A 19,378-nucleotide genomic window follows, 5' to 3' on the forward strand; every position below is an offset into this window, starting at 1 on the left:
CCGAGGGGCGTGCTTCAATTATGCTAATCCTAAGCTGATTGGCTGCTTTAGGTATATAAGACACACCTATAGGAAGCACCAAGGATAACCGGATAGGCAGCACCTCTGATAGATCGCTGGGCGAAGGATAAGCACGGAGAAGGAGCACCTCTGATAGATCACAGAAGGCAGATGGCAGATCACAGAAGAAGCACCTCTGATACCTTTAGTTTGCAGGATGCAGAACTTTAAGAAGATATAAATCTCTGAAAGTGTAGCAAGTCTCTTTTCCTTTAAACAAAGTCTCTCTCTCTTATGCAAAGCCTTTCTCTCTCTCTCTCCTCTTAAAGCCTCTCTTCCTCTATAAGCTAGGGAACAAACAAGCAAGAAAGCAGCGCACTAAAGAGAAAGATAGTAGAAGTAGCTCAGTTTCCAGTCCACCTCCGATAAATACTGGCGCAATTGTTGCTGCAGGCGGTAACAATATCTGCGCGACTGTTGCTGCAGGCAACGACACTATTTTACCATTTCGACTTGATGAAATCCAGTTTCTCATTCTGGCCTCTAAGATGCTACATGATCTGTTTCCTGCCTTTCTCTCTGACCCAATTTCCTAGTGTTTCCCACTTGTGCCCTAAAGCTTAGACACATTGACCTTGTTACCAATGTTCAAACACTTCAAACTCATTCCCATCTGTGGTGCTTTACCATTGCTCTTCCTTATACTTGGAATGCTGATCTCTAGACCTTCCTGTAATCACTCCCTCTCATCATTCAAGTCCCAATGGTGCATTAGTGACTCGGAGAGGCCTTTCCTGACGTCCCTGGCTAAAGAAGTTTACGCCTCATCAAGTCATTTTTTTTTCATGATTTTATTATAAAAGGATTACTTTTTATGGAATTTACATTTCTTTTTTTTTATAATGTACTTTTTTATTGTAAACAAATGGGATACATGCTGTTTCTCTGTTTGTACATGGCGTAAAGGCATACCATTTGTGTAATCATAAATTTACATAGAGTAATGTTGTTTGATTCATTCTTTTTTCCCTTCCCCCCACACCTCCCACCCCTCTTTTCCCTCTATACAGTCCTTCCTTCCTCCATACTTGCCCCCCTCCCTAACCCTAACACTAACCCTTCCCTCCCCCCATTATGTGTCATCCTCCACTTATTAGCGATATCATTCGTCCTTTGGCTTTTTGAGATTGGCTTATCTCACTTAGCATGATATTCTCCAATTTCATCCATTTGCCTGCAAATGCCATAATTTTCTCATTCTTTATGGCTGAGTAATATTCCATTGTATATATATACCACAGTTTCTTTATCCACTCATCAATTGAAGGGCATCTAGGTTGGTTCCACAGTCTGGCTATTGTGAATTGAGCAGCTATGAACATTGATGTGGCTGTATCTCTGTAGTATGCTGATTTTAAGTCCATTGGGTATAGGCCAAGGAGTGGGATAGCTGGGTCAAATGGAGGGTCCATTCCAAGTTTTCTAAGCAATCTCCACACTGCTTTCCAGAGTGGCTGCACTAAATGCAGCCCCACCAGCAATGTATGAGTGTGCCTTTCTCCCCACATCCTCGCCAACACCTGTTGTTGCTCGTATTCTTGATAATCGCCATTCTAATTGGGGTGAGATGGAATCTTAGGGTGGTTTTGATTTGCATCTCTCTTATTACTAGAGATGTTGAACATTTTTCCATATGTTTGTTGATTGCTTGTAGATCTTCTTCTGTGAAGTGTCTATTCATTTCCTTAGCCCATTTGTCGACTGGATTATTTGTATTCTTGGAGTAGAGTTTTTTGAGTTCTTTATAGATTCTGGAGATTAGTGCTCTATCTGAAGTATGATTGGCAAAGATATTCTCCCACTCTGTAGGCTCTTTCTTCGCATTGCTGATAGTTTCCTTTGCTGAGAGAAAGCTTTTTAGTTTGAATCTATCCCAGTTATTGATTCTTGCTTTTATTTCTTGTGCTATGGGAGTCATGTTAAGGAAGTCTGGTCCTAAGCCAACATGTTGAAGAGCTGGACCTACTTTTTCTTCTATAATCTGCAGGGTCTCTGGTCTGATTCTGAGGTCCTTAATCCATTTTGACTTTAGTTTTGTGCAGGGTGAGAGATATGGGTTTAGTTTCATTCTGTTGCATATGGATTTCCAATTCTCTCAGCACCATTTGTTGAAGAGGCTATCTTTTCTCCATTGCATATTTTTGGCCCCTTTGTCTAGTATGAGAAAATTGTATTTATTTGGGTTTGTGTCCGTGTCCTCTGTTCTGTACCATTGATCTACCTTTCTATTTTGGTACCAGTACCATGCCGTTTTTGTTACTATTGCTTTGTAGTAGAGTTGAAGATCTGGTATTGTGATACCCCCTGTTTCACTCTTCCTGCTAAGGATTGCTTTAGCTATTCTGGGTTTCTTATTCTTCCAGATGAATTTCATGATTGCTTGCTCTATTTCTGTAAGGTATGTCATTGGGATTTTAATTGGAATTGCATTGAATTTGTATAGCACTTTAGGTAGTATGGCCATTTTGACAATATTAATTCTGCCTATCCAAGAACATGGAAGATCTTACCATCTTCTAAGGTGTTTCTTTAATTTCTTTCCTTAGTGTTCTGTAGTTCTCATTGTAGAGGTCTTTCACCTCTTTTGTGAGATTGATTCCCAAGTATTTTATTTGTATCAAGGCTATTGTGAATGGGGTAGTTTTCCTAATTTCTCTTTCTGAAGATTCATCACTTATGTATAAAAATGTGTTGGATTTATGGGCATTGATCTTGTAACCTGCTACTTTACTGAATTCACTTATGAGTTCTAGGAGTTTTCTGGTGGAATTTCCAGGTTCCTCTAAATATATAATCATGTCATCAGCGAACAGGGATAGTTTGAGTTCTTCTTTTCCAATTCGTATCCCTTTAATTTCTTTGGTTTGTCTAATTGCTCTGGCTAGAGTTTCAAGAACGATGTTGAATAGAAGTTGTGAAGGAGGGCATCCCTGCCTTATTCCAGTTTTTAGGGGGAATGCTTTCAGTTTTTCACCATTTAGAATGATATTAGGCATGGGCTTAGCATAAATGGCCTTTACAATGTTAACGAATGTTCCCACTCTCCCTATTTTTTCTAGTGTTTTGAGCATGAAGGGGTGCTGTATTTTATCAAATGCTTTTTCTGCATCAATTGAAATAATCATGTGATTCTTGACTTTAAGTCTATTGATATGGTGAATTACGTTTATTGATTTCCTGATGTTGAACCAACCTTGCATCCCTGGGATGAAACCCACTTGATCATAGTGCACTATCTTTTTAATATGTTTTTGTATGAGATTTGCTAAAATTTTGTTGAGAATTTTTGCGTCGATGTTCATTAAGGATATTGGTCTGAAATTTTCTTTCCTTGATGAGTCTCTGTCTGGTTTAGGTATCAGTGTGATAATTGGCTTCATAGAATGAGTTTGGGAGGGTTCCCTCCTCTTCTATTTTATGGAATACTTTGAGAAGTATTGGAATGAGCTCTTCTTTAAAGGTTTTGTAGAATTCGGCTGAGAACCCATCTGGTCCCGGACTTTTCTTTGTTGGTAGGTTTTTGATGACTTCTTCTATTTCAGTACTTGAAATTGGTCTATTTAAATTGTGTATGTCCTCCTCGTTCAGTTTAGGCAATTCATATGTCTCTAGAAACCTGTTGATGCCTTCAAAATTTTCTATTTTGTTGGAATATAGATTTTCAAAATAACTTCTAACCATGTTTTGTATTTCAATCCTGTCTGTTGTGATATTTCCTTGTTCATTCTGAATTTTAGTGATTTGGGTTTTCTCTCGTCTTCTCTTTGTTAGTGTGGCTAAAGGTTTATCAATTTTGTTTATTTTTTCCAAGAACCAGCTATTTATTTTGTCAATTTTTTATATTGTTTCTTTTGTTTCAATTTCATTGATTTCAGCTCTGAGTTTAACTATTTCCTGTCTTCTACTACTTTTGGTGCTGGTCTGTTCTTTTTCTAGGACTTTGACCTGTAGTGTTAGGTCGTTTATTTGTTGAGTTTTACTTCTTTTATTAAATGCGCTCCATGAAATAAATTTCCCTCTAAGTACTGCTTTCATAGTGTCCCAGAGATTTTGATATGATGTTTCTTTGTTCTCATTTACCTCTAAGAATTTTTAAATTTCCTTCCTAATATCTTCTGTTATCCATTCATCATATAATAGCATATTCTTTAATCTCCAGATGTTGGAATAGTTTCTGTGTTTTACTCTTTCATTTATTTCTAACTTCAATCCATTATGATCTGATAGAATACAAGGTAGTGTCTCTATCTTCTTATATTTGCTAACATTAGCTTTGTGGCATAATATATGGTCTATTTTAGAGAAGGATCCATGTGCTGCTGAGAAGAAAGTGTATTCGCTCTTGGTTGAATGGTATATTCTATAAATGTCTCTCAAGTCTAAATTATTGATTGTGTTATTGAGATCTATGGTTTCTTTGTTCAATTTTTGTCTGGAAGATCTGTCCAGTGGTGAGAGAGGCGTGTTAAAATCACCTAGTATTATTGTGTTATGGTCTATTTGGTTTCTTTTGAAATTGAGAAGGATTTGTTTGACATACATGGATGAGCCACTGTTTGGGGCATAGATGTTTATGATTGTTATATCTTGCTGATTTATGCTTCCCTTAAGCAGTATGTAATGACCTTCTTTATCCCTTCTGACTAGTTTTGGCTTGAAGTCCACATTATCTGAAATGAGGATGGATACTCCAGCTTTTTTTCTGAGTCCATGTGCATGGTATGTTTTTCCCCATCCTTTCACCTTTAGTCTATGGGTATCTTTTTCTATGAGGTGAGTCTCTTGTAGGCAACATATTGTTGGATCCTTCTTTTTAATCCAATCTGCCAGTCTATGTCTTTTGATTGATGAATTCAGGCCATTAACATTCAGGGTTATTATTGAGATATGATTTGATTTCCCTGTCATATGGTTCATTTTTTAAATTTTATTTATTTATTTATTTGACACTACTTGGTTCCTCCTTTATTTGACAATTCCTTTAGGATAATTCCTCCCTTTGCTGATTTGCTTCTTTGTTTTTCATCTCTTCCTCATGGAATATTTTGCTGAGAATATTCTGTAATGCTGGCTTTCTTTTTGTAAATTCTTTTAAGCTTTTGTGTATCATGGAACGATTTTATTTCATTGTCAAATTTGAAGGTAAGTTTTGCTGGGTATAAGATTCTTGGTTGGCATCCATTTTCTTTCAGGGCTTGAAAAATGTTGTTCCAGGCCCTTCTAGCTTTTAGGGTCTGGATTGTAAAATCTGCTGATATCCGTATTGGTTTCCCCCTGAATGTAATTTGGTTCTTTTCTCTCGCGGCCTTTAAAATTCTGTCTTTATTTTGTATGTTAGGTATTTACATTATAAAGTGCCTTGGTATGGGTCTATTGTAATTTTGTGTATTTGGAGTCCTATAAGCCTCTTGAACTTGATTTTCCATTTCATACTTCAGGTTTGGGAAATTTTCTGATATTATTTCATTGACTAGGTTGTTCATTCCTTTGGTTTGTATCTCTGTGCCTTCCTCAATCCCAATAATTCTTAAATTTGCCTTTTCATGATATCCCATAGTTCTTGTAGATTCTGTTCATGATTTTTTACCATCTTCTCTGTTTGTTCAACTTTGTTTTCAAGGTTAAATATTTTGTCTTCAGTGTCTGAGGTTCTGTCTTCCAGGTGTTCTATCCTACTGGATATGCTTTCTATGGAGGTCTTAATTTGGTTTGTTTCCTTCATTTCAAGGATTTCTGTTTGTTTTTTTTTCAATATCTCTAACTCTTTATTGAAATGATCTTTTGCTTCCTGTATTTGCTCTTTTAATTGTCAATTAGTGCGATCATTCAATGCCTGCATTTGCTCTTTCATCTCATCTTTCAGTGTGTGCATTTGCTCTTTCATCTCATCGTTTGCTTCCCTGATCATTTTAATTATGTACATTCTGAACTCCTTTTCTGTCATTTCTTCTGCCATGCTGTCATTGGGTTTTATTGATGTAACATCTTCTGCCATGCTGTCATTGGGTTTTATTGATGTAACATCTAGATTTGTTTGCGGCATTTTCTTTCCTTGTTTTCTCATATTGTTCAGGTATCAGTGGACCACTGAGATATTGCAGATTTCCTCTATTGACTTACAATGTCCTTGAAGATTTGTAATATATCCCCTCTTAGCCTTCAGTAGGCTGAAGTCTTGGAGGAAGTTGATAATGCGGTGCTGCACAAGGAAGCTGCCTCTCTAGGAGTGGTGGCCTTCAGGTGGGGTATATTCCCTGCTAGTGGGCAGAGGTGCCTCCACTTGTTGACCAATGGTCATCCAAAGGGGAACTAGGCTGCTGGCTGAGGCAAGGCCTGTTTGGGCCTGTGTCTCTGGTTTTACCGTCCTTGTGGGGAAATCTCACCCGGCAGGGAAGACTCACCTGGTGGGGAGGTCTCGCTGTTCAGTTTCCCTCCTAGAGGTCCCCTCAATTTACAGCTACTGCCTGGGCTGTGCTGCCTTCCTCTGCAAAGTTTCCAGGGGCCCAGCCCTACCTCCTGGGCCTGGGAACCTCACCCTTCACAGATGAATCTCCTTAGGCTGCCCCTCCTTAGAGAATCTGCCCATAGTCCTGGAACCTTCGCTCCGTCCCTAAGCGTGTCTCTGTGTGGCTCTTCCACCAAGAAGCCTCCTAGATCCTGTGACCCTGCTCTACACCTAATCGCCTGGCTATGTGGCCCCTCCTCTGAGCAGCCACCTGGGGCCCCGTACAATCGCTCTGAGTCCCAGAGACCCGCCGCACTCCTCTTCCTCCAGACAGCCACCCAGATATTCCGGTGAGGTCACTAGGAGTCCAAGCAACTCACTGCGTGCCTCCTCCTCTCACCAACCGCCTGTAGCCCTGGGCAATCACTCTGAGTCCAAGTGACCCGCCCTGTTCCTCCTCCTCCTCCAGTTAACCCCCCGGGTGTTCAGGAGCGGTGGCTCTGAGTGGCTCTGAGTCCACGTGACCCGCTGCACACCTCCTTGGGTAGCCGCCCGGAGGTCTGGTGCGGCCACTCGAGACCAAGCGACCCACCGTGCTCCTTCTCCAGGCAGCCCCTGTGTTCAGGAGCGGTCGCTTTAAGTCCAAACAACTCACCAATCGCCTCCTCCTCTGAGCAGCCGCCTGGAGCTCTAATGCAGTCACTGTGAGTCCAAATGACCCGCCGCGCTCCTCCTCCTCCTCCTCCTACTCCTCAGGGCAGGCCCGGTGTTCAGAAGTGGTCTGATTCCAAACAGCTCGCCACGCAGCTCCCCCTCTGGCAACCGCCTGTAGCTCTGGTGCAGTCACTCCGAATCCAAGCGGCCACGCTCCTCCTCCTCCTCCTCCTCAGGGCAGGCCCCGGTGTTCTGAGTCCACACAGCTCTCCTCGCCGCTCCTCCCCTGGGCAGCCTCAGGAGCCCCAGTGGTTGCTCTGAGTCCCAGTGCTGTGCTGAGCGGCCTCCTCTACGATGCTCCCAGTTGTCCACGTTCACTCCTCCAGCAGGGGGAGTGGTGCCTCGCCGGCAGCTCTTCACAAAGTTCCCTGCGTTCCAGGACTACCGCACCATCCGGGACGCCTCCCCAACGGGAGAGACTCACCCGGCTGCTTTGAGTTGGTCCCAAGTCTCTCAATATCTCCTCTTTTGAATCCTGAGTCCTGGAGCAACGTGAAATGCAGCCACCCTCTAGAAACCTCATCAAGTCATTCTTGAGGAAGGGACTCTACCTGTTGAAAACCAACCTCCTGTCTCCCTTTCCATTCCACCTAACTTACTTATGGCCTGATTTAATGTCCATCTGACTGTTTCACTTGTTTAAAACTGTTGGGTGAAGATTCTCCTTTTGAGATCCAACCCACTTACATCTGTATCAGTTTAAATGCTCACTGATTAACCCATTTTATAAACAAAAGTCAAGTATAATTTTAACCAACCTTTCACTCTTTCTATATTTTCCAAAAATTAACATACAGAAAAAAGAACAGGTAGAATTTTGATTGTAAGGAATAGCAATCATTCCAACTAACCAATCTTTCAAAATAAGAAAATTCCCTGTCACAGGAAAAATTACTACGTTGCCTCCCTACTTTCCCTTTTTCCTCTGGAGCCTGGATTCTTTCCTTTTCGGATACTTGCTTCATTTCCCATTTTATCCATGGAGTCCAAATGGCAGTGACCATCCTTGTACATGACCTTCTCTCTGCTTGGTCTCAGTGATTGGTTGAAGGGTATGGATCTAATCCAAACAGGTCTCACTTCAAGGCCATAGTGGTTGATTTGGGGACATTAAAGTTCTTCAACAAAGTGTGTTAAACCTAGAAGAGAAGACTGCTTTCCTTTTCGGTCACAAAGATGGATGGACTTGAGTTTGTTCCTGAAGGCAGCCAGTCCCTGGCTTGCAGAAAAGTCACTTGGAGACAATGAAGCCACTGTGTTATTTTCCTTCCTCTCTTGCCCCAGAAGGAAGTGGGTGGAGATGAGAGATGAAGACTCCTGAGAATATTTGGTTCCCTGGCCCCACGCTTCCAAAGGCCAAACACATCCCTCTAGTGTTGATTACATTTCTACTTTTTGACACTCATATTCCACTGCTATGGGGTCTAAAAAATCCTAAAGTTTGAATATTTATCTTATAATGAGCCTAGAGTCACATGTTGTTTTAAAATTTTGAATCAAATAGGTGTACATAGAAAGCACATTCTATGCTTCTATCATTCTAAGAGGGGAAGAAAAAGGCAACTGGTTTCTATTAGAAAAATAAGTTCTACTCTGGTTTATAGTCTCCCTGAACAAGTGCAATAAAACTGGGATATTGAAAATGAAACGTGTGATCTCAAACTTTACACGATGAACCAAAGTAAGGTAAAGATAGATCAGAAGCATTTTCTTTGAAATAAAATTCAGGTTGCTGTCAATAAAATGTTGAGTCTCTGTTTCTTAAAATTAATAGAAGCAATTGTTCCAAAATGTCTTTTCTGAGACATCAAAAAGGAAATGGAATTTTTCAAAAATGAAATAGCCTGAAGAAAAGAGAATATATTTGCTCAAAAACTCATCATTTGATGCCATTTACTCAGCTTACTGAATTTTATAATCAAGTGATATTTTAATTAAAAATGTTTAGGATTCATTAATGTTTTGCACTTTTAACAAAATGCTTGATTTAAATAGTTCCTTTTAAAATTTAATTTCCTAATTTATATTAGAATAATAATATAGATTTATAGTTGTATTTTATAAATTTGTATTTTACTTCATGTTATTATTTTGGAATTTTATATTGGAAATGGATTAAATATTTAGTTCCATTAATTTCTTATATGAAATGTGAAAACTGTGACTTAATCTTATAATTCAATAACTACCCTCTCTTTGCTTTTAGTTTTTGTGTTACATACCTATAGATTTTTGCCTAGTGTGATTATTAGATGCCACCACTGAGGTAGAGAAATGAATTGTACAAAAAGAAAATTATGTATTTTCAGTTAGAATTGCAATAGAGGTGTATTTTTAAAGATACAAAACTTACTAGAAAAACAAATACAATCTTTATGCTCTGCTTTAAACATCTCTATTGATGCAAGTTTTGCTGTATTAAGCATAAACTGAGCTGTCTAACCAAATGATTCAATAGTAGTGCTCATTCATGTTCTGTCTGAAATCTGCCTTTTTGCCAAAATTTCCAGCTTATTCTTTTACTTGATAAGTAACTCAGTAGCCTTCAATATTAATTTATCTAGTTTATAGGAACCAAACAGGGATACTAATATGGCAGGATTCAAAGAAATAACTTTGGAAACCAAGTACTAAATGTTTACTGAAAACATTCCAAGTTCTGAAGAGCATATTTAGAATTGCAAATAATTTATCTTGTCCCCTGTATAAGGCTTTTGTATTTCAAGACTATTGCTAAGTACTGGGTTGAATTCTGAGGTGATTTTTCCCAGCAATATACACACAAAAGAACAGAACTTGTCCTTCCATTGATGTGTAACATGTCATTGCACTCTTGATGTTGAAGGTAAAGGAGTACCTGATGTTGGGGTATTTCTGCTGATCCACATTTTTAAAGTAAGCCAGCTTAACTATAACACAAGCGTGGGACAGCATTAAACATCAGGTGACCTTGAGGAGAGTAGGGCAAGAATAGTTTCAATTGTCAAGTGATCTAATTGCTTTCTTAAGTCTCAAAATAGTTAATTCCTTTTACAATTTCAGTATGTTTTAGAATCCTGAATAAGTTTCATCCTTTCATTTCAGTGAGGGGAAAAGTATGCATTTTTTATGTGTCTCATGACCACCAATCCTCAGGAGCAATTTTGAGGCAACTTCTTTCACTTCCCAGTGCAGTATGGTTGTCCCTCAGTATCTGCAGGTGATTGGTTCTAGAACCCTCCAAAGACACCAAAATTTGTGAATGCTCAAGTGCCTTATATAAAATGGTATAGATAGTATTTGCACATAACCTGCATATATTCTCCTTTAGTTTCAAAAGTCATTTCTAGATGTTAAGTATTTAAGCAAAAGTAAAACCAACCATCAAAAAAAATTTTAGCAGCTATTAAATTCCAGATAGTCTTAAAAATTAAAAGGTACACACGTTATTTATGCATATGTATATTGGCATTACTATTTGAAAGGGATATTCATAATATCAAATATTTAAATTTTTATTTGATGATTTTATTTCTAATAATTTATTCTAAAATCAATCTTGTAAGTATAGGCAAAGGTGAATATTTGGAATGTTAACTGCTGCTATTTTGTTATAGACAAACATTGGAATCAACCTATATGTGCATCAATAGTAGATTGGTTAATGAATACTATGTGGTTTCAAAAGAATAAAGCATGTGCTATTAATAAAGGAGGGCCATGTAAAGTTTACAGTGTAAGGAGCATTACTCTGGCACTAGGCCATAGGTATACAATTGTCAGCTCTGCCATCTGTTTACTGGGTGACCACAGGCAAGCTACTTACTCTGTTATTGCTTCAACTTTTTCATGTCCAAAATGAGGAGTAATAATAAAGCCACAGAATTGTTGAGAGGATCAAATAAGATAAAACAAGTTAGTGTTTGAGTATTTGTCATATACAAAATAGCCTGTTTTAGCAGATCAACAACACATAGAACAATGTGTAAAGACTGAAAAATAAGGTTATGTATGCAGGAATTGTAGAAAAAGTTTGGCAAGGATGCCCAAACAAGATTAACAGTGGTTAATCTTGTTAATTACTGTTAATTAACAATTAACTGTTAATTACTGTTAACACTGTTAATTAACAGTGGTTAATCTACACATCTGAAATGGGAGGAATGCAGTTTTTCATTATATAATTTTGCTATTTTTTCCTTATATGCGCAAGAATTGTATAATTTAGAAAAGTATTAAGGAAAAATATTCATACCTCTAAAGAGGAATTCAAACAATTCAATCATAAAAAATCAAATCACCTGATTTAAAAAAAAAATGAACTGAGGACCTGAATAGATTTTTCTCAAAAGAAAATATAGAAATGACTAACAGTTATAAGAAAAACTGCTCAATTTCACTAACCATGTGGGAAATGCAATTAGAATCAAAATGAGATATTACCTCATACCTGTACCAATGATAATTATCTTTTTTTTTTTTTTTTTTTTTTTGTGGTGCTGGGGATTGAACCCAGGGCCTTGTGTGTGTAAGGTAAGCACTCTACCAACTGAGCTATTTCCCCAGCTCTTCCAAAGATAATTGTCAAAAAGAAAAAAACATATCAAGTGTTGTTATGTTAGTTAGCTTTTCATCACTGTGACCAAAATACCTGACAAGAACAACTTAGGTGAAGGGAAGTTTATTTTGGCTCATGGTTTTAGAAATTGAGCCAAGTTGGTTGACCAAGTTCATGGTTGTGGGTCCAAGATGTGGCAGCACATCATGGTAGAAGGGGATGGTGGAGGAGTGCCGCTCTGTTCTTAGCAGCAAGGAAACAGAGACAGAGGAGACAGGAGGACAAGGCACAATCCTCAAGGGTATGCCCTCAGCACCCTACCTCCTTCAGCCTTTCCCCACCAGCTGGCCCAGAGTTAACACCCAACACAGCAGTCCTTTCAAATTAGGATGGACTGACTATGTTACAGCTATCCTAAGCTCATTGTTTTACCTCTGATTACTCCTGCAATATTAACACAGGACTCTTATTCTATCATCAAGTGTTCTCTTTAGAGGGAATTTCCTTATCTTTTTTAAAATAGCACAGTTTGGGGAAGGTTTTTGTTTCTTTTATTTTAAGTGATCACAGTAGTTTTTAAAGTAATTAATAATCAGGTGAAAAAATCATTTTTTTCAATGCCACTGAATCTAATTCTTCTTCCCTTCCTCTACACCCTAACTTTGAAAAAAATGATAACTAATTGCTAAAAGAAAGAAAATCACTAAGCATGCAAATTGGGTGCTGCTGGAACTTCAGCATTTCCATTTTCATTTGTACCTTCCGTGATGCTTGACATTGCTCTAGATTACCTTAGACCTATTTCTCTGAACACTTCCACCACACAATCATTCCATATGCACATCATTGGCATACACTCCTGTCACCTCAAATTTTCATTAGAGGAGTGCCCTTTCTTTTTGAAAAGAAAAGTAGAGGCTACCTGATTTGAATTTGATGAATGTACTGTTCTCTTTGCTTGCTTCCTTTGATGGCATCAGGTGACTACTTTTTATTTAAATTAAAATTTCAGCAGCTTTTTTTTTTTTTTTTTTTTTGGGTACCTGGGATTTACCCTGGGGGCACTTAACCACTGAGCTACATCCTGAACTCTTTATTTTTTAACTTTGAGACAGGGCCTCACTAAGTTGCTGAGGCTGATGTCAAACTTGTGATTCTCCTGCCTCAGCTTCCCAAGCTGCTGAGATTATAGACATGTGCCACCATGTCATGGTCAGAAGTTTTTATCAAAATATAAATTGCCTAAGAGAAAAATCAACTATTTCAAGAATAATAGGATATTTTATATAAAAAAGTAAATAGTTCTGATATCTAAGATTTTTAAATCTTTGATACAGTGTAACTAGATTTATTTGAGTGATGGAATGACTTCCAAAGAAAAGTGTTGGTGGAGATTGAATAAGAATGCAGACAGAGCAAAATGATACTGTCTTTTCCCCAGCTTTATTTTCTAGAATCCCTCATAAACTTCAGTGCATAAAAATTTTTGCAATATGTTGAAAAAATTCCTCTTACAATTTTTATTCTTTCTAAATAGTAAATGACCATTGTCTGTTATTTATTTTATTTTATGGTGTTGCTATATTTCAGGATTATAATGGACAAGAAAAGAGGAGAAGAATCAAACCAGCTGGATAAATTTTACTATACTTTTATTCCTGCTTACAGTTACTCTTAGTTTTCAAATGTTGAAAATTTTACATCATATACATTAGAATTCTAACCTCATGATGTTCAAATGCATGTCAGCAGAGGAAATGACTAAAATAACTCTAATAATTTGGATTTTTATTACCTCTGAATACTTTTAGTAACTTCCCTGCTAGCTAATCATGTTCTATGCCAAATCTCTCTTAATCCAAATGCTTCTCTTGAAATATTCACTTACAATTTAATGCTTTTTTATGAAGGAGGAGTACAAATTAATAATATATATTCAAAAATGATTGTACTTTTGATATTTATCTGGAATTTGCTTTATATCAGAGAACCATCTGCAACTGAATTGATACAAGAGCAGGAACAAGACCAGCAGTGGCTGATGGTGCAGTCCAACTGGACAAGCCTCAACGGAACCACTTTGCATCAACTGCTGGTTCACAGGTGAGAGCTCTTTCATAAGAGGTATGTGAAGTCACATTATGAAGCAAGAGTTTATCATCAGGACCTTTCTTCAATTCATTTAATTTATATTTTAATTTAAGAATAATCCAAATTAATTTATCTTTTAATTGAAGATAATCCAAATTTGTCACATCAATAAAGAGTTTCCATAGAATGGCTATTGGCCTTTACATTTCAGTATCATTTGATTTTATTTCTTTTTTTGTAGAATAGGTTTATTTTTCCTTTGAGCTAACTACATATTTTTTTAATCATAAAGACAGAAACTGTCATGGTGACAATAAGGAACTTGAGTTCTAATTTTAGAGTTTTTTTTTCATATCCTATTGAAAATAAACTCTCATGTCTGCATTCCCTACTAATGCTATATGAAATTAATCAGCAGAGAAAATTGAAGTAATAATAGCTAAAAACTTGGAGAGTCTGAGAAAAGAATAGAGATAAAACGTGCCTTGAGAATGCACTTAAGTCTACCTCCCATAGCCAGAAATCGTGGCATCTTACAAAGAGAGTTGTCTCTGTTGTCCATGGGTGGACTGTAGAAGGAAGATAAATTGAGGACATTTTCTCTTACATTATAGGCATACATCTAGATAGTCTCACATACATTTCTCATTTAATCCTCACCCAAGATTTCAAAACCTAGTGATAATTTTCCAATTTTTACAAATAAGAAAACTAGGGTTTAGAATGTTCACGTAACATGCAATAACTCACAACCCACAGATAGTGATAGTTTCTGAATTGAAACTGTTTTTCTGACTCCAAAGCTTATAATAAGTGCTAGGGAAATCACTTCTCCAAAATTTTCAGAAAAGAAAATTAAAGCCTATTTCACCTTAGCATATCTTAAGATTTTCCTTACCACCCAGAATTCTATAACCCATATTTCTGAATATTTGTCAAATGAAGCATTTTCTCCAAAAAAATGACCTGAATCTTTCAATAGAGCGATGTTTCTGTAGACTTAGAATGCCAGAAAAGGTCTTTCAGGTCAAATAAATGAATAAGTAACTCACACTAAATTGGGAGTTTGTGGACCTGATTCTAGTTCTGGCATACTAGATGTGGGATCTTACATAACCACAGTTAATTATGAAGAGTTAAAATGGATATTCTTTGGTAACTTTTCCTATACCTAAAAGCTGTAATTTTTTAATCTAAAAAATATAACAGCTAATTATTGAGTATCTCCTCTACACAAGGTTCAGTTCTAGGTTCTGAGGGGATGGTGAAGTGAATGATAGTAAACAAGATTCTAATCACAAGGAATATGTGTAATTTGGGTGATCAGAGTGAGTGTACAATGGTGCACATAAATTCAGATATTAGGGTGTACTACAAGTTAAGGATAAAAAGATAGAGAATGAAGAGAAAACTTTAGATTGTGGGAGGGTGGAAAGCAAATTAGTGTTTCCTTTATTATATAATTATCAATAATTAAATGTGCCCCCAGGCAATTTAGGAAAAAATGAAAAATATAGGAAACATGCAAAGATGATTTGTGGAGATCACAAAATAAGAGATGAATCTTTGTTTACTTTGGGAGATCTAAGTTTCTTAGCACATCTCAGCATTTTGGGGAGTTTATTTTCTTTCTAATTTACATTGTGAATAAGTGTTCTGTGGCAGGAAGAGAACTTGGTGATCAAAAATTTACCTACCCCAAACTGAATTAGTCTGTGCACCACATTGAGAGATTCTGAAACAGCAGTCCATATTTTTGCCTTTAAAGTTTCACTGAGATTTTTCGAAAGTTCTTCCTTTCCGAACTGACATATCCTATTAGTTCTCCCTACTGATTCTGATCATGCCATGTGGAATTAACTGGAATAAATTTAATCTCCTTCTCTTAGGACATTTCTTTGTGTATCCAAAATTTAATAATAAGCCAATCCCCTCAAACCAAAGACTGAATGTTTTTGCTGATATGTGGAAGGTAAACCACTTTAAAGTGGGCAGGATGGGGAAGAATAGAAGTTCAGTAGATTTAGACAAAGGGGAATGAAGAGAAAGGGGGGGGGGATAGAAATGGGAAAGACAATAGAATGAATCTAACATAATTTTCCTAGGTACATGTATGAAAATACTTAAATGAATCCCACCATTGTGTACGCCCACAAGAATGGGGCCTTATCAGAATAAGATACATTCCATGCTTGTATAATTTTATCAAAATGGATTATAACTAAAAAGAACTGAAAAAATTTAACTTTGACAATCATAAGATTTTTTATCAGTCTAAATATCTGTTCCTTCACCTCTTCTTTAAATTTTGAAGTAATATTTTATTCCTCTCAGACTCTCAACTTTTTGGGAGAACACATGCTCTCCATAACTGTAAACATCTGACATGCCCCTCGTGCCATACAGATTTTGAGAAATTAGTCTTATTCTCCCCACCCCTTACCTACCTTAGGAAACATAGTTTAAGTCAACATCATGGATGATAGTCAGCCAAGATCATGTAGGAAACTTTTTCCCAGGATATGACATTATATGATGATGATATGGACAAACTATTGCAAATAAAATACATAATCTCCTATACCCCTTCCCTCAAAGTGATTTCTAACCACCTCTTGCCTTGAGTATTCTTTCACTAAGAATAACTATTGCTCAAAGTATTGTCTTTCCCTGGTACAAAAATTTGAAGTGAATAGTAAGTATGTAACTTAATATTATACCATTTTATTTTTCCAAACGTAGGCAGTCTTGTCCAAGCAGAAAAAAGATCTCTCTTCTGTGTACTAAACAAGGTGAGTGAATTGGTGCCCCGCAGTTGGATATGAACCTAATTTACCTCAATTGGCTCAAGGGAAGAGTAAGCATTATCTGGGTTTGGAGTTACAAACTGTCTTCTGCTCTTTGATAAGACTGTGGGCACCGCCCTGCTGCTCGCTTGAACAAGAGGATCCTTGGGGGTCGGACAAGTCGCCCTGGAAGGTGGCCTTGGCAGTGCTCTCTGCAGAGTGAACCCAGTGGACACATTTGTGGCTGTGTTCTCATTGCCAGGAAGTGGGTTCTGACAGTTGCCCACTGTTTCGAGGGGTAAGCTGCACTTTTATTTTTTTACCTTTTCATTTTATGTTATTTTACTTTGCCTGGGTCTGATCATTTTTGTAACAATTAATTACAATGTAGATGCTTTGTAAATTATTGCTATACTGAGTTGTTTTAGTCAACTTTTTTTTTGCTGCTGAGACTAAAAGATCTGACCAAAACAATTGTACAGGAGGAAAAGTTAATTTTGGGGCTCAAGGTTTCAGAGGTTTTAATCCTCAGAGAGCAGATTCCATTCCTTAGGGCTCAAGGTGAGGCAGAACATCATGGTGGAAGAGTGTGGCAGATGGAAGTGGCTCACATGATGATCAGAAAGCAGAGAGAGAGACTCCACTTGCCAGATACAAAATATATATCCTAAAGGCACGCCCCACTCACCTTCAGTCACCACTCAATTCCATCAAGAGAATAATTCACTGATTGGGTTAAGGCCCTTGTAACTTAATCATATCTCTTCTAAACCTTCTTGTATTGTCACACATGAGCCATTTGGCAACACCTCACATCCAAAACAACAGTTTGGGGAATAATGACAAGAAAAAAAACTTCCAGACATGTTCAATACAATTTTTTCCAGATATTTTCCAAGTCAAATTCATGAAGGTGATACTAGAAGATATGAATGACTGTGTGTGTGTGGGGGGGTGTATATTTGGGGGGGAAGGGAAAGAGAGAGAGAGAGAGAGAAATAGATTAATTGATCAATTCGCGATTTTAAGGAATTGTCTCATGTAATTGTGGAGACTAGGTGAATCCATAATGTGATTGAGTAAGGCAACAGGCTGAGCTGTAGGAGAAATATAGAGGCAGCTGGCTTCTGGCAAATTCTTTTTTGCTTAGAGGAGATCAGTGTTGTTCTATTAAAGTCTCCAGCTGATTATGAGGCCCACCCATATCATAGAAGATAGTCTGCTTTATTCAAATCCTACCATTTTAAACATCGATCTCACTCAAAAACACCTTCAAAGAAACATCCAGAATAATATTTGACCAAATATTTGGGCACCGTGGTCTGGCCAAGTTGATTCATAAAGTTAGCCATCCCAATATACCTATAGGGAGCACAAGAATAGGACCAAGGGGAAGCCTTCCTCAACCTGAAAAACACCACTGCAAAGGTCTGCATCTGTTCCAGCTATCTATTGCTGTGTAATTTAGAAGCAAAAAATTCCAAACCCTAAAACAAAGGACAAAATAATAACAAAAACAACAGCGACAATCACCCAAATATTTATTTTGCTCACAGAAGATTCTGGTGGGTCAGATGTTCAGACTGAAAATAGCAGGTGCAGTTTGTCACTGTTCGGCAACATCTGGGGCCTCAGCTGGGAGGTTCTAAGGTGGGGGCTGAACTTCTGAAGTCTGACAGTGGAAAAAGTCTTGCCTGGGGCCTCAGTTCCTTTCCATATGGGCTCACATCATGGTGGCTGGCATCTTCCAGAGCCACTTTCCCAAAAAAGTGAGCCAGGAGGAGCTGTGTCACCTTTTAAAACTCAGCCTCCAAAGACACACAATATTAGTATTGCTATGTGTTTTGTTACAGCTATCACAAGCCCCCCTGAATTCAAAGGGAGTGAGGAGTGTCAAAGAACTTGAGAACAGGTTTTAAAAACTACCACATCTAGAAGAAAAAGTAGGTCCAAATCTTCACCTTGTTGGCTTAGGATCAGACTTCCTTAACAGGACTCCCATAGCACAAGAAATAAAAGCAAGAATCAATAACTGGGATAGATTCAAACTAAATAGCTTTCTCTCAGCAAAGGAAACTATCAGCAATGCAAAGAGAGAGCCTATACAGTGGGAGAATATCTTTGCCACTCATACTTCAGATAGAGTGCTAATTTCCAGAATCTATAAAGAACTCAAAAAACTCTACACCAAGAATACAAATAATCCAATCAACAAATGGGCTAAGGATATGAACAGACACTTCACAGAAGAAGATCTACAAGCAATCAACAGATATATTAAAAAAGGTTCAACATCTTTAGTAATAAGAGAAATGCAAATTAAAACTACACTAAGATTCCATCTCACCCCAATTAGAATGGCGATTATCAAGAATACAAGCAACAATAGGTGTTGGAGAGGATGTGGGGAAAAAGGTACACTCATTCATTGCTGGTGGGGTTGCAAATTAGTGCAGCCACTCTGGAAAGCAGTGTGGAGATTCCTTAGAAAACTTGGAATGGAACCACCATTTGACCCAGCTATCCCACTCCTTGGCCTATACCCAAAGGACTTAAAATCAGCATACTACAGAGATACAGCCACATCAATGTTCATAGCTGCTCAATTCACAATAGCCAGACTGTGGAACCAACCTAGATGTCCTTCAATTGATGAATGATAAAGAAACCGTGGTATATATATACAATGTAATATTACTCAGCCATAAAGAACGATAAAATTATGACATTTGCAGGCAAATGGAT

At 37.7% G+C, this 19,378-nt stretch overlaps 1 protein-coding gene across 1 annotated transcript in view; it reads left to right on the plus strand.

Moving 5' to 3' along the window:
• CORIN (corin, serine peptidase) overlaps window positions 1–19,378 on the plus strand; it is a 337,588-nt gene that overhangs the window by 290,318 nt on the left and 27,892 nt on the right. The window contains 3 exon segments of the mRNA XM_079153921.1: window positions 13,743–13,859; window positions 16,590–16,639; window positions 16,757–16,931. Coding sequence (XP_079010047.1) covers window positions 13,743–13,859; window positions 16,590–16,639; window positions 16,757–16,931 — 342 coding nt within the window.

The sequence above is a fragment of the Sciurus vulgaris genome, assembly GCF_902686455.1.
Source record: "Sciurus vulgaris genome assembly, chromosome: 9".
NCBI classification, from domain to species: domain Eukaryota; kingdom Metazoa; phylum Chordata; class Mammalia; order Rodentia; family Sciuridae; genus Sciurus; species Sciurus vulgaris.